The sequence below is a fragment of the Poecilia formosa genome, unplaced genomic scaffold (genome assembly GCF_000485575.1).
Source record: "Poecilia formosa unplaced genomic scaffold, Poecilia_formosa-5.1.2 Scaffold19, whole genome shotgun sequence".
Lineage (NCBI taxonomy): Eukaryota > Metazoa > Chordata > Actinopteri > Cyprinodontiformes > Poeciliidae > Poecilia > Poecilia formosa.
In genome coordinates this window covers 3,722,469-3,737,815 of record NW_006799958.1, presented here as the reverse complement: position 1 = coordinate 3,737,815, position 15,347 = coordinate 3,722,469, and the positions used below count along the sequence as shown (strand labels likewise).

General features: G+C 40.5%; 2 protein-coding genes across 2 annotated transcripts in view; both read left to right on the top strand.

Moving 5' to 3' along the window:
• The first annotated feature begins 1,384 nt into the window (after positions 1–1,384).
• Positions 1,385–5,462, top strand: LOC103134829 (very-long-chain (3R)-3-hydroxyacyl-CoA dehydratase 2-like). The gene is made up of 2 exons (XM_007547284.2): positions 1,385–1,590; positions 3,666–5,462. Exons 1-2 carry the CDS (start codon positions 1,440–1,442, stop codon positions 3,746–3,748), a joined length of 234 nt encoding a protein of 77 aa, XP_007547346.1. The 5' UTR covers positions 1,385–1,439; the 3' UTR covers positions 3,749–5,462.
• Positions 5,463–11,596: 6,134 nt separating this feature from the next.
• adcy5 (adenylate cyclase 5) overlaps positions 11,597–15,347 on the top strand; it is a 75,114-nt gene continuing 71,363 nt past the window's right edge. The window contains exon 1 of the mRNA XM_016669043.1: positions 11,597–14,245. Coding sequence (XP_016524529.1) covers positions 13,244–14,245 — 1,002 coding nt within the window. The 5' untranslated portion in view covers positions 11,597–13,243. The remainder of the gene's footprint in view (positions 14,246–15,347) is intronic.

Here is a 15,347-nt window from a genome sequence, read left to right as displayed (position 1 = left end):
CTAAAGTTTGCTTTGTGCCAAGGAGAAATTGATGGATCACCACACGGCTGGCCATAATTGTGATGCAGAAGTAATATACGATTACATTTATTTATTTTTTTTACTTGTGCAATGTATATTTTGCAGAACCACATCCTCCCACAGTTATTAACCAAAACGTTTTAGACTTGTCCCCACATGTTGAGATGAATTCTCCTCTTCGTCTTAACAAATTGGCACAAGCTCAGCCAGATTGGGTCGATCGCATCTGTGAAGATCAATTTTTAGGTTTTGCCTTAGATTTTCAATTTGATTTTAGATCTGGTGTGTTCTAACTCATTAACACACACGTCAATCTAAATCTTCACCGTATCTTCACAGTGAAGGTCCACTCCAATCCCCAGTCTAGCAGCTTCTCTCTGTTTGGCTCCATCCAGCCTCACCGTTCCTGCTAACGACGACGTTCCATCTGCATACGGCTTTCTTCTCACCACTCCTTATGTAATTTTCACAAAAATGGCACAAAATCTTGCTAAAATACATTGAATACATTGCTGAAGGGGCAGGAATGCTTTTGCGAAGCACTGTGTAGTGATTCATTTGTCTGCTCTTTCCATCATGAATGGTGTCCTGCATGATCTGACTGTTTCTTCGGTTTATGTTCAAATACCTGGTCCATCTTTGTTTCCATGTTTCTCTTCTGTTCAACGTGATATTTTTGACTGAACTTCTGCTTTTGTGGGTTTTCACCATTTTGTTTCCTTTTACTGAAGAAGAAGAAGAAGAAGAAGAAGCGGTACAGTTTGGCATAAAAAACAACTGATAGCACAACATGCTGTAGCAAAAAAGTGTTTTAAAATGAGATGAGCTTTGATTATCTAAGACAATTGTAGCCTNCAGCACACCGCTCATAATTAATTTCTCATCTGCACTAGTTTTTCTTCACATGGTGTGAAAATGAACAGATCACTGGATTTTTTTTTTATATTAATAAAAATCTTAAAGCTTCCAGAAGCAGCTTTGCATCTCTAGTGTTTCTTTTATCTACTTATTATTGATTCCTATGAGGTGATAACATGCATCATTAAAGTTGGTTTATTCTTGCTTTATTCTCCTGTGTTAGCTCCAAACCGCATTTTTTATCACCACTTTAAATGTTTGTTTGTGTTCCCTTTGGTTGACCTTACAAGAACTGAATCCAAATCACATTTTTATTTTTTATTTTTTTATCTGATCAAATAAAACAATCTGGTATTTTTAGCCTTAGCTGCAAGTTTTGAAAACACTTTTCTTTTTTCTTTTTTGTTCCAACCTACAGCATAGTGATGCCGCCCACCACTCAGCGCCTCGATGCAGGAGCAGTCAATAATAAAGTATTAAGAATGATTATTTATTTCCCTGTGCCGTTTTCTGTCTGAACCTCTCCCTGCAGGTACACCTTCTTCATCGTTCTGTATCCGATGGGAGTGAGCGGAGAACTGCTGACCATCTACGCAGCTCTGCCGTACGTGCAGAAGACGGGCCTGTACTCCGTCACCCTCCCCAACAAGTACAACTTCTCCTTCGACTACTACAGCTTCCTCATCCTCGTCATGATCTCCTACATTCCCCGTGAGTAAGCGAGCACAGTTTGGGTTTGTTTTTTTGGGGGGTTTTTTACCGTTTTTTTTTTACCGCATAAGGAAATAAAATTAAAAAAAAGAAAGAGGAAGAACGTATTTTTCAGTTTTCGAAGCATCAGGCCTTTTGAGTTCTTCCTGCCGAGATAAAGTGATGATTTGGAGAGCAAAGAAGATGTAGCGAATGCGTAAATCACTACTGCAATGTGAAATTTATATGTAAATCTGATGAATACCAATTAAGAAACGGGTTGCTTTTTTGGGAGTTTCACAAAGTTATCAGTTTATGGGGAGAGTGTTTACCATCAGATCCTAATTTATTGGTAGCTGGAGAGTCCAATCCCTCCAGCTAGTGGTTTTCAAACCTCATATAATCAGAAAAATCTTAATTTTTAAACAATAGTAGAAACAACTCAGAATAAAAAAATTCTAGATTGGGTATCAGTGACAGTGTTCCCCTGTCCCTAAGGGCAGATCTATTCAGTCTAATTCTATGCTTTGTGCTTTCAGTGACTACATGCTTTATTATTTATTTTACACTCCTAATTGCACTTTCTGAACAATTTGAAAGGTTTGCTGCAGTTTGAGCCGGGTAGTCAGCCTGTTATCAGTTTCTTTATTATTTATTTTACATTGGCTGTTAATACTGTGTTGTTTTTTACGTGCTTGACCCAAAAAATTTGTAATTTAGTACATTTATGTTTTTAAAAAAAAGAAACGCTTTAAGTCAGTTCAGCACTGTTTTTATGTATCGGATGACATCAGCCAACACTAAACCTCAGATGTCCGTATCGGTACCGGGAGTGAAAACAGTGGATCGTTGCATCCCTATGAGAAACACTCGCAGACCAGTACTACCTCTTCCTCTGAAATGTATTACAATTGCAGGAGCACTTTGCATATCAATCACTAGATCCGTCTTGTTTTTTAAATTTCTCACTGGAAGTTGTTTAAGTTTTGCGTTAGTTCCTGATTCTAAGTTGTGATTTCAGAGGTATAATGAACAAAGCAGGAAGTGGGGTTGGGTGTCACGATTAGAAAATGTTTACACTCCTAAAGCAAAGAAATTATGAGATAGGACACATTTCCCACAATGCAGTTTTGTGCTTTTGCTCAGTTTAAAATCAAAACAACAGAAACTTTTTTTAAAAATTATTATTGTGGTTGGGGCAAAATGATTATTGGTATTAATGATTACCATGGTAGCAGTGAAGGCTGCAGTGTTTCCTGAGCAGGTTTAGAAGTATATTGTGTCAGGCTGTGTGCCGTCTGTGAGAACTGTTTGTGTAGGGAGCCCTGTTGAGACATTTAGAGCTGTAATCATCATAAATGTCAAAGTTTCCTGGCAGAATAATAAACGGTGACAGTTTTTTTCTTTTGGAATTAAATATAGTGCTGTGGCTTTAAGTTAAGGGATCTTCAAATAAACCTCATTCGCTTGTGTTTTCTATTTCACTTATATTATGATCAAATTAGTTTTACTGGAAAATTATATTATTAAATATTTATTCAAATGTAATAAAAGAAGGGGATCTGTTAATTGCGTGATAAATTAAAACCAGGTCAATAATTTCCTCCTTTCTATTCTCTACCAAAAACTTAACGACAAAAATCTCCAGCCTGGTGCATTTGTCTCAACTAGCTTTTCTTTTGAAGGACAATTTTGTTTACAGAAAATTCATATTTTCTTTTATTTGTTGTTTTTTTTTATTCATTTTGGATGTTCACTAGAATTTAAAGTATATTGAGAATGTGCTTTTGCATTATTATGCCATTACCATTGTATCACTTGAAAATGTTCTCAAAACAACGTTACCGTTTATCGCGATAATTTCTGAGACAATTTATCGTCCAGTGTCGTTATCGGATAACTGGCGATCTTCTTATTTTTCCTCCTGCGATTTAGTTTTTTTTTTTTCATGTAGTTGTGGTCGTTGCCTCTTCTGCTCATCTGCAACGTTACTCTAGATGCTGCGAATCTCCTCTCGGTTCAAGAAGTTAGCGTTTTTTTTTCTTCAGATTCACTCATTTTCCCTGCGCTGGCCATAACGACGCCTCTCCCCTCAGTCTTTCCCCAGCTGTACTTCCACATGATGCGGCAGAGGAAGAAGGTGCTGGGCCACACAGACGACTACAGCAAAGTGGAGTGAGCTGTGCGGCGCTCAGAACGGCTCACATGAGAGGAAAGCAACCAAAACATCCCATAAAGAACAAATCAGTGTTTTTAGTTTTCAAACTGCCAAAACCGAACCCTCCCCTCCCCCCGCCCCGTAGATCATCCTATCATCCACACACTTCATTTTAATAATTTAAATTTTTACAGCAATCTAAGTACGTCATACAGACATTATGGATAAACTTTTGTTTTTGTTTTTTTTTTTGCATATTTATGAACAAATTGTGATTACATTGAAGTTTAAAGAAACGATGAGCTGCTCTGTGAGCATCGAGCAGAGCTTGGACAAAGCTAATCTGAACAGAATGATACACTAATCGACCTTTGACCTCCTAATAAACAACACCGAAGTGGAGAGTTGACTCGGATCCTCACCTCCCACTGACTTTTGTTTATTCATTTATTGTCTTTGATCCCCTCGTGGTTTGCTTTAGGCTACTGTAATGTAGAAAGAATGAGTTGGAGCCTAGCACTGAGAGTTGGTGTCTGTAGGTTTTGCATCCTTTGTACAAATTGATTTGATGATTTCCATTTTGTGTAATTTATTGAAAAATTTGACTACATTCCACATTTAGCTCAATAAACTTTTTTGTTTTCCATCCCATGCTTGCATGCTTGTTTTTTCTTTTTGTTTTATTATTATTATTATTTTAATTTTGTGTTTGTTTATTCGTTTGGCTTACGTTATAGTACAGTGCCTTGCTAAAGTACATGCTTTGCTTTGTGCCAAGGAGAAATTGATGGATCACCACACGGCTGGCCATAATTGTGATGCAGAAGTAATATACGATTACATTTATTTATTTTTTTTACTTGTGCAATGTATATTTTGCAGAACCACATCCTCCCACAGTTATTAACCAAAACGTTTTAGACTTGTCCCCACATGTTGAGATGAATTCTCCTCTTCGTCTTAACAAATTGGCACAAGCTCAGCCAGATTGGGTCGATCGCATCTGTGAAGATCAATTTTTAGGTTTTGCCTTAGATTTTCAATTTGATTTTAGATCTGGTGTGTTCTAACTCATTAACACACACGTCAATCTAAATCTTCACCGTATCTTCACAGTGAAGGTCCACTCCAATCCCCAGTCTAGCAGCTTCTCTCTGTTTGGCTCCATCCAGCCTCACCGTTCCTGCTAACGACGACGTTCCATCTGCATACGGCTTTCTTCTCACCACTCCTTATGTAATTTTCACAAAAATGGCACAAAATCTTGCTAAAATACATTGAATACATTGCTGAAGGGGCAGGAATGCTTTTGCGAAGCACTGTGTAGTGATTCATTTGTCTGCTCTTTCCATCATGAATGGTGTCCTGCATGATCTGACTGTTTCTTCGGTTTATGTTCAAATACCTGGTCCATCTTTGTTTCCATGTTTCTCTTCTGTTCAACGTGATATTTTTGACTGAACTTCTGCTTTTGTGGGTTTTCACCATTTTGTTTCCTTTTACTGAAGAAGAAGAAGAAGAAGAAGAAGCGGTACAGTTTGGCATAAAAAACAACTGATAGCACAACATGCTGTAGCAAAAAAGTGTTTTAAAATGAGATGAGCTTTGATTATCTAAGACAATTGTAGCCTAAGTAAGTGTTGGATGTTTAAATTTGTTGACTTCTATTTAAAAAAAAAAAAGATGACAGAATTGCTTTGCTTAAAATGTGTGGTTAAATATTGAGGTGTGTGAGCTGAAGTAATATTCTCAAGTGAAAAGCTTGTGTTTGTGGGTAAATTATGTCTGGAGTTGATTTTTGAGTTTTGACCTTTCTCTTTTCCGTGAGCTGAAACTGTCACACTTAACGAGCTAACAAAAAGACTATTCAAACTTTCTACCTTTCTGCTATATTTTGTTTTATTTTTATAAGACTGAGGTACACACATCTGATATCTGATATCTAGCCACGTATATGTCTGGAAGTTGGAGTAGGACGTCTGAAAGTTAAGGTTTTAGGTTCCTCAAAGACAACGTCCATCATGCGGTGCAGCAGTGAATCACAAAATGGTTTACAACTGTTTTGGTTTTTTTTTATATAATTAAAACATAATTTATCAGTGGTGTCACCCTACTGACCACTCTGTTTGTAGCTTCTATGTTTTCATCTCTGCTGCCGGACACACTGCCGCAGGGACGTGTGGATTTCACACAACAATCGAAAAGCTGGTTTTGTGAAAAGCTGGTAGCCGATCATGCGCGAAGGCAGGAATCTCAGAGCTGTTCCTGTGAATGCAGATGTTTACTCCGTGTGGGTGAACTGAGAGGCCACCGGGTCTTCAGAAAGTATTCTTGACCTTTTTTGTTTTAGTCACAACCACAAACGTCTATTGAGTTTTATGTGATAACACAACACAAAGTGGTGCATAATTTCAAAGTGGGAAGAAAATATCAATGTTTTTTTAAAAAAAAGATGTGGAAAGTGTAGTCTGCTAGATTTTACATAGACCAGTGGTAAAAGGGGCTGAATATAAACTTTTTCAGATTTTTTTTTTGATGTATACTTTTTTGAAAATTGTCGTTTTTCTTCTACTTCACAACCATGCACCACTTTGTGTTACTCTGTCGCATCAAATCTGGAAATGCATTCCAGATTTCATACAGCAGCAGTAGCTGCGTGGGAATAGTTTTACAAGGCACTGACTGCTTTCTCTTTGCTGAGGAATATGTTAATGTTTTCAGAGCAAAGCCGACACCATCTTCAAGTTGAGATCTTGCTCTATTTAATTTTTTTTAATGCTGATCTCTCTCTCTAGACCAGCGGTGTCAAACTCATTTTGGTTTTGGGTCAAATCAAGGTCATGAATGCTCTTAAAGGGCCGGTTGTGCCAGAATTTATTGATAAAACCTGATTACAAACTGTTAGAATATCATTACATTCTTAAACAATATTACTGAATATCTTTTCAGTCCCTCCAGGATTTTATGATTCTTTTTGTGATTTTTTTGCAGTAAAAACCAAAGTGTTTGTGGCACTCATTTAGAAATATTTGCGATATTTACGCTCATTTATGACAGTAAATGTGACTTTTTATTACTCGCTGCATAGATCATGGACTATAATCTGACATCAGTTAAGACTGAGGCAGCTGTGTAGTACTAAGAAAGTTTTTGACAATTTTTGAGAAAAATCTGCAATAAACTCCCAATTATTAGCACAAAAAAGTGCTGCGGTTTGTTGAATTTACGTGAATTTCCACGATAATTCTCAAGAAACTGGAGGGACTGATTGATATAATTTGGCAGTAAACAGATAAAAACTGCATTGATTTGATTGAGAACATAATATTTAAGCACACTTGGTGTTTAGAGGGCCCCCATAAAAAGCTACGGTGGGCCAGATTTGGCCCACGGGCCTCGAGTTTGACACACGTGCTCTAGAAAAACAAAGTTTCCTGTATTGCATTCAGATCTCCTTTGTCAGATCAGTTAGCTGTTGTTTCCATTCTCCTTCATCGACGGTTGAGCATGATTTGCCTGGTTTGTTGGAGATACTCGGCACAACACATCTGAAAACTGCATGAAAGCGTTGATGTAGACGCTTCGAACGATGACTTGTCTCATAACCCAAGAAACAAACAAACAAAAAGAAAAAAAATGGGGGAAAAAATAAAACGTAAGCATGGTATTTTTCTTTACATCTGGTTCTGTCGAATAAAAGTTTTGATACCAAACCTCTGCAGGACGTCAGCAGACTGACGGGTATGATCACTGAGTATACATATATATATTTACAATAAACCTAAAACATGGTAAAGCACATTCGCTGTTGTGTTTGTGTTGCTATCATTAAAATTGATAATTGCTGTTGTAATACCCCTCATTATCTGCGCACAGAGAGTGAACGGCTGTTTTGTGTGTTTTGACTTAATGTCCCTGTGAGTCACTTTAACAGCATGTAGGAGGAAACACTGCATGTCATACAAGCAGCAAAGAGTCTTTAAATCCATTAACTAACCAGGCTGCTATTCATGAAAAAGAAATGCAGCTGTATGAAAATTAGAAGAGTGGAAAGCCACAGTGAAGGTCCTCTCTTTATATATATTTAGTATATATTAGCCTTTCATGTGAACCAGCAAGTCCAAAGAGGATAAAGTCTTTGTGTTTGAGTCGTCATGGGGAGACGACAGCAAACCTAAGTCTACGGTTTAATGCCCAGTATTCTACAATTCATTCAGGTTTTCCACTCACTTCCAGGTAAACGGATGTAGTAATGCAGACTGATTCTACAAAACATTTTTTTTTTTTTTGTTGAAAGACTGAGCTACTCTTGGGACCTCACTGAATACCAATGTTGTTATGCCAAAAGAGTAAAACAACTGAGAGCAACATCTCTGAAGTGGTAGACAAACACTATAAATGGTAAAGCCAGGTCAAAGTTTCCTGAGGCGTACAAGTTCAGGGATGGGCAATTTTATCACTGTAGTTTGTTTATTACGTCTTTATGTTTTTAGGTAAGTGTATGGGTGCTAATGCATGGGACAGCAATCATTGAAAACGTTCCCATTTCATNTCACTGTAGTTTGTTTATTACGTCTTTATGTTTTTAGGTAAGTGTATGGGTGCTAATGCATGGGACAGCAATCATTGAAAACGTTCCCATTTCATGTTGGCTTCTTCGCTTCTTAAAGAAGTGTGACTTAGAAACTGCAAAAAAACATAACCTTTTCATGCATAGTGGTCACTACAACTATCTGAAAGCCATGTTCTTGTGCTTCTTGTGGATTTTTATGTTATAAATGCATCACAGTCCACTGAAGTGGACACTAATGCATCATAAAATACACCACCAACTACTGGCCATCAACTGCAAATGCAAGAAATGATCTTTGTTAAAGCCAATATGGCCGACAGACAAAAACGCATGCCGACCAACCCGGTCCCTCCTTCTACTGTAGACGACTCTGGCAGGTAAAAAAAAACCATTGTGACATCAGATAACCTCTAAAGAACAATAATACTGATGTATTTTTCAAATAACTTTGTGTTTGGAGAAAATTACAATTGATCACCTAAAAATATATGTATATCTTTTTTTCTTTTACAAATTTTTTTCCCTACTTTTTATGCCTTAAGAAAATAAAACAAAAATTTAAATCCTGACACAAAGGATCATAATTCATGCATGAAAGGGTTAAATTTCAAATTTACTTATATTTGTGAAACAAGCAGTGGAGAAGCTAGTAAAAATAGCATTTCTGATGTCAGATTTGTTTTTTTTCTCATTAATGGAAATCTATCAAGGCAACAGTAAATCAAAAATTCTTATCATGAATAGAAATGCTCACGATAAATTATAAGCGATAAACTAAATGCCCTACTACGGTTTGCAGAGAATAACTTTCTGCAGAGACAAAATCTACAGACTTCTGAACCTCCTTTGGCCAACAGACTTGCTCAAGGATTTTAAAGGAGATTTAATGGGATGGATTTCCACGATGAAGCTGCTTCTTCACCAAATGCAATGCAGACTGTCGGCTATTTGACCATTGTCAGAAGAAAATCATTCGGTTTTCCTGCATTATTTCAAAGTTTTTGTGCAGAGGGGATTATTGTCTTTTCTCAGGAGTTGCAGTTGAAGAGCTTGTCAACTGTTGAAGGCATTTCAGTTGTTTAGATTCATGGGTGAAAGAAAAAGAAAAAAGCTGGAGATTCATGTACTTTATGATTATTTCCATCAATCCTTTTATTAATCACCTCATATGTCTGCTATTTTAATGTCTGTAATGTTGAGAAGTGTGATTAACTCTGATGAAGAAGAAAAATGCTCTAGGTGTTTTTTTTATTATTATTTATTTACCTTGGAAAAACAGTCATAACGTCTTAACTTTTTCACATCTTGTCATGCTTCCAGCACAAAAAGCAGGATCATATATTTAGATTTCATGCTGTGGACCAACATAAATTTGTGCATAATTGTTTAGTAGAAGTTACAAAAAAAATGATTCATGGTTTTCAATTTTCTTCTCAGTAAAAATTTGGAAAGCGATACGGAGCCTTAGTTACTCTGATGCTCCTAAATAAAATTCCCTTGAAAAGTCCCCTATTCGTCAAATAGAGTCACGTTGTGTGTGATTTCTCCTCGGTGTAAACATGGCCATTCAGTGAAGGACTCGACAGTTTCGATCTGTATCTTAAAACTGTGAATCTATCATCTTGATTTTGATTTCGTCACCGACACGATCATTCATGTCGTGTTTGTGGAAGAAAGCCCCAAACACGATTCACGTGACAATTTAATTTCACGAATGAACGAAAGCCTACGAGTTACAAGAGTTTGTAAATGCAAACTCTTGTAAATTGACCGAATGTCTAAAACTGCCACTGTAAAATTGAATTTTTCACTTTTCCATCTATTTCCGTCACCTCAACCCCACCAACATCTCGTGTTGCTGCTGACATCTAAGAGAAGCAAGCAAGCAAACAGTCATAAGATGAGCAAGAGAAAAGTTGCACAACTCGGACCGAGATCATTCTGTGTCCGATATCTATCTGAGCTCCCAGTTTTTTTTTTATTTTTATTTATTTTTTTATTTGACGGAGATCTGAATGGAGGCCATTGTTCTCTAAAGCCGACAGTGTTTCACTCTGAGCGGATTCCAGAGGGGGCACAAGGAGCACAGCTGGAGGTGAGACGGTCATGGCCGAGACATGCGGCTCGCCATCACATGCTTCCGCTTTATTCTCATTAGCACCTAACATGGGCTCGAACCAGCCAAATGCTTACTTTTCATTCCTAAATACGTAAATAAGTTTCCAATAAGGATGGGTGTTTGGAAGAGTCGAGGCGCATTATGAGGACAATGAGTAAAATCATTTGACCAGTGTCAGGTATTCATATGGGTGACTGGGCTCACCGCCCAGGGCACCATCGCCTTGGGGATGAGAGATGACCTCTATGGGAAAAAACAAAACAAAACAAACATTAGCTGGCAGTTCCAGTATCTTCACTTGCTTGTTGGCATATCCTGCTAATGTAGACTGAACTGGAGCTTCTTTAAGAACGCAGTGTGAACGTTGTTAAACCTTCATTTTGTTTGTTTGGACGAGTCAGGAGTCACCTTTCACTAAGATATGTGAGTTTCTGGATTATTTATTCTGAAAAAAAAAGAAATGCAGAGCGAACACAAAGCATTTGACTCCTGGTCCACTCACATTAAAGATCGACTTACTTGAAAAGCTAAACTCATACGGACATAAAGCTACAGACTGAAAGATATCTTCAAAAGATCAGTTTACGTGATTCCAATTCACAGCAAAGGTCATCACAAAGTGCCTTATAAGAAAAACAGATTCAATTTCTACACTGAAATAGAACAGATCGGTTCATATTCAGTCACATCCACTATTATTAGATCCTAGAGAATTCAGTCTAACACACCTGGAGGCAGAAGGTTGTTCAGTGCACGCACTGTAGTGACGGGGAAAAGCAACAACTTCCTCTAGGAAGTACAGTCTCTGGGATGAAAGCAGACTGTGACATCGGTCTTGTCAGTTTTTGTTTTACTGTTTAGTTTGTTCGATTGTGTTTATTTCGAGAGTGGTCTAGATGACAAATCCAAATATCTGGTTGTAGATTTGAAAGATGTCGCTTTTATCTTTTGCTTTCTTGTGTATCTTCCTTGTGTAATTTGGAAATGTAAAACTGGGTTTGGAATGGGGCCTGTTAAATGTGGCTCGCCCTTGGCCCCGTTCTTCCAGGAATCGCCACTGCGACTGTAAAACGATTAATGACCGAAGTAGTCTAATTTAATACAGGCTTTTTATTATATTAAAAAAAAAAAGGAAAACTGATTTACAATTTAAAAACAGCTGAAGAGCTGAACTGAACTGAAGAGGGTAGAACATCATTAACTAATGAATGAAAAGAGCCTTTTAAGTTTTCAACCACGAACAGGAGACCACTGAGAAAAGTAAAACTGCAGTAGAGTATGTATATATTTTTTTATTATTCTTTTGGAGTTAGAAGGTGTTGACTATTGAGGTCCAGAAACCATCGGAGCGAAGAGGAAAAACATCCGACCCCTTGGTTGGTCCATCATACGTGGTTTTTGCGTGTGCGGGCTTTCCCAACTGCGGGGCCACCGAGTTCCGCCAATTCATCGAAAGGCGTCCGTGGGGGTCGCGCAGCCTCCGGATCGTGGGCGCGTGGTGGTGTGGGGGGGAGGAGGAGAGGAGAGAGACTGACTGGCCCGCGATCCAATAGAAGCTCGCCGGAGAGTGACTCACCCTCTTCCCCTTTCCAATGGAAGCGCGGCGGAAAGGCGGGCCACAGGAAGCACACTTGGTTGAATGATAGTCGGAGCGACAATCGGCGGCAGCGGCGGCGGCGGGGATCTGTCTGTTCATTGGGGGGGTGTGGATTTGTTTGTGATGCCACGCTCGGAACGGACACCGACGGCTCTCGCCGGAGGCTGCGGGAGCACGCTCTGAGCACCCGAAGGGCGCCGACTCTCCCTGTGAAATGCTCGCCGCTGTCCGGCTTGCGGATCCACAGCCTGCAGCCCGCCGGACACCTCGGCAGTGAGCGATCTGAGCGGCGATGATGGACAGCTGTTGGTCATCGACTTTGCGGCGTTAGCGGGCTGACAATGAGCTGCTGGCGCGGCGATACACGCTGTGCGGTTGACCACGACTGCCAAAGGAGGACGAGGAGAAGGAGGAGCGGCTGAGCTCTCTCCTCTTTGCTCCCCGTGTTGTGAGATGATCGTGATGTTGATGATGATGATAATGATGATGGTGGTGATGATGATGATGATGATGATGATGATGATGATGATGCCTCGTTTTGGCCAAACGTGTGGCTACCGTCAAGGGTGAAACGTTTTTTTTTTTTTTTTGTTTTTTGTTTTTTTTGCAAAGCACAGGTGCATGGAGATCGTAGGTGCCAACATGCGACCTCGATTTATTTATTTATTTTATTTATTTATTTTTTTGGTTTTGTTTCGATGCTCGTCGCAGGAGGCGACCACAGGAGTACAGGAAGCAGATCGGCCGTAATGGATTCACGGTGTAACTGATGGCGCTGCGCTATGATCTCCGGGGATCTTCCGAGTTGTGTAATGCATTTATTCCATTTACAAGGCGCGCTGCCGTGCAACCTCTCCACGGATGAGCGCTAATTGGGGCCCCGATGATGTAGAGCCAAATCCACCTGGATCAAGCGCTGCTTCCCCCCTGTGACTTGTCATGTTCAATTGATTTCCTTTTTTTTCTTTTTACCCCCAAAGGATTGTTTTAGGCCACTTTTTTCAAAATTAATGTTTTTGTTTGTTTGTTAGCATTAAATATGTTTAGATCGTCCCCAAAGATGAAGAACTCACTTTGTATGAGACATTTAAACCGAGTCAACCTTGTGACTGAATAGTCCCCTGACTTTTTTTTTTCTTATCCCCCCCTCCCCTCCTCCTCCTTACGCCGTCAGTGGAGCGAAACTTTTCCTGTGTGACTGTTTATCCGTTGCGTCCTCCATCCACAATGTCCAGATCAAACAGCGTCAGCCCGCCCGGACTCGGTGCGCCCGGGCTGAGGGGAGGGACCGAGCACAGGTCAGCCTGGGGAGAGGCTGACTCTGTGGCCAACGGGTGCCCATACTCAGCCAGATCTCCGCGCAACTTGCTCACCCGCACCAACAGCCGCTGGAGGCAGCAGCAGCAGCAGCAGCAGGGGGAGGAGGAGGCGGAGGATGTCGATCCGGAGCGCCGGCCTCCTCCAGGGCGAGCCTCCACAACCGTCAGCAGCAGGGTCAGCTTCAGGTCCCGCTCGGCTTGGCAGGACCATGGCGAGGAGCCGGAGAGCCGCGGCAACAGCAACCCCGCGTCCGCGAAGCGCGCCGACCTGGCCGAGGTGAGACCCAAGTCCGTGGAGCTGGGTCTGGAGGAGCGCCGAGCCAAGTCGCGGAGCGACAACAACAAGGGAGAGCGGGAGGAAGACGGGGTCATGCCGGAGGTGAACGTCTCCCTGGTGGCGTGCTGCGTCAGCGTCATGCACGTCTTCAAGTCCAAGAAGTTCCAGTCGGAGAAGCTGGAGCGGCTCTACCAACGCTACTTCTTCCGCCTCAACCAGAGCAGCCTGACCATGCTGATGGGGGTGCTGGTGCTGGTCTTCACCGTCATGCTGGCCTTCCACTGCTCCGGAGCTCCGACGGTCACCTACGTGGTGGTGTTCTCCCTGGCCATCTTCCTCACGCTGGTGCTCATGGTGGTGTGCAACCGGAACGCGTTCCACCAGGACCACATGTGGATGGTGTGCTACGCCGTGATCCTGCTGGTGATCGTGATCCAGGTGATCGGCGTGCTGCTGGTGCAGCCCCGCAGCGCCTCGGAGGGCATCTGGTGGACCGTGTTCTTCATCCATGTCATCTACACGCTGCTGCCCGTCAGGATGCGCGCCGCTGTCATCACTGGAGTTATTCTCTCCGCCATCCACGTGGCCATTTCTTGGATGTTAAACGGAGTGGACAGCTTTCTGTGGAAGCAGGTACGTGCTCTGTGCGGATAGAGGTTTGGAGAGTTTATTTGTTTTTTGTTTTTTTATGCGCGCGGTTCGTCGTGCGTAAAAAAGAAAACATTAAAGACGCACAGGAATCAAAACCTGCAGCTTGTTGAGCGCCTTTCCACTTAATCATTTCTGTCGTACGGAACAAAGTCGAGAGGAATAAGATGCAGACAGTTTATTGTTTGGAGCTTTGGAATAAAAGTTCTAAAATAAGCAAGGGGTACGGTGGGGTGGGTGGGGAGACGTTTTTAGAAAGTGAAATGTTTGTCGCTCCTGACGACTGACGGGACTGGAGAGTCATCGGTTTTAACTGGACAGGCAAATAAATGCCTGCAGAAGGGAACAAAGTGATGCTGAAAAGTTTTGATCAGCTTCTGTACAGGGAGGCACGTTTCTGCATTGATGGGAGTGAAAAAAAAACAACAACCTCTTTTGTCTTTTATAGAGTTGAATCGAAATCCTGATGGTCTGTTTATTTCAGCTTTTTGGATTCAGTGGAATCAGCTTCCTGGGTCATGATCAGAAGAAGCTTTTACTTCACTTTTGCAGAAATTTGAAAATTATTTGAAGGAGATTTTTCTTTTAATATGAGGGATTTGTTTGTCTTGAAACTGGGATGAATTTGAAGTATTAACTCCTTTATTTATTTATATTTTTACAATGTAGTTTAGTATTTATTTTGAGTTGGGAACAGTGATTAAAAAAAAAACACTGAGCCTTTTGTTGTGTCATTGTGACATTTCTTATTCAGTTTCTACCAGATTAGTGCTAAATGTGTTTTTTTCCCCTCTATTTTTTGTTTTATTATTGCATGGCTTCTGCGTTTTAGTGAGAGTAAAATTTCAATTTCTTCGTTTCTCTGCTGTTTGGCTCAATTGTTACTTCAGAAGGAGAGCTGCATCTCCATATCTGTCATATTTCTTTTTAACAGAACCATTACACTGTTTGACAAGAGTCAGAATTGCATTCTTTGTGGTCAGAAATATCTTATTGTGCATAAGTTGTGTGATCTAGATTTTAACTAAGGGTAAGAAGAGGACTGCATGTAAACTTTGCTACTTTTTGTCAGATTTTTTTAAAAAAA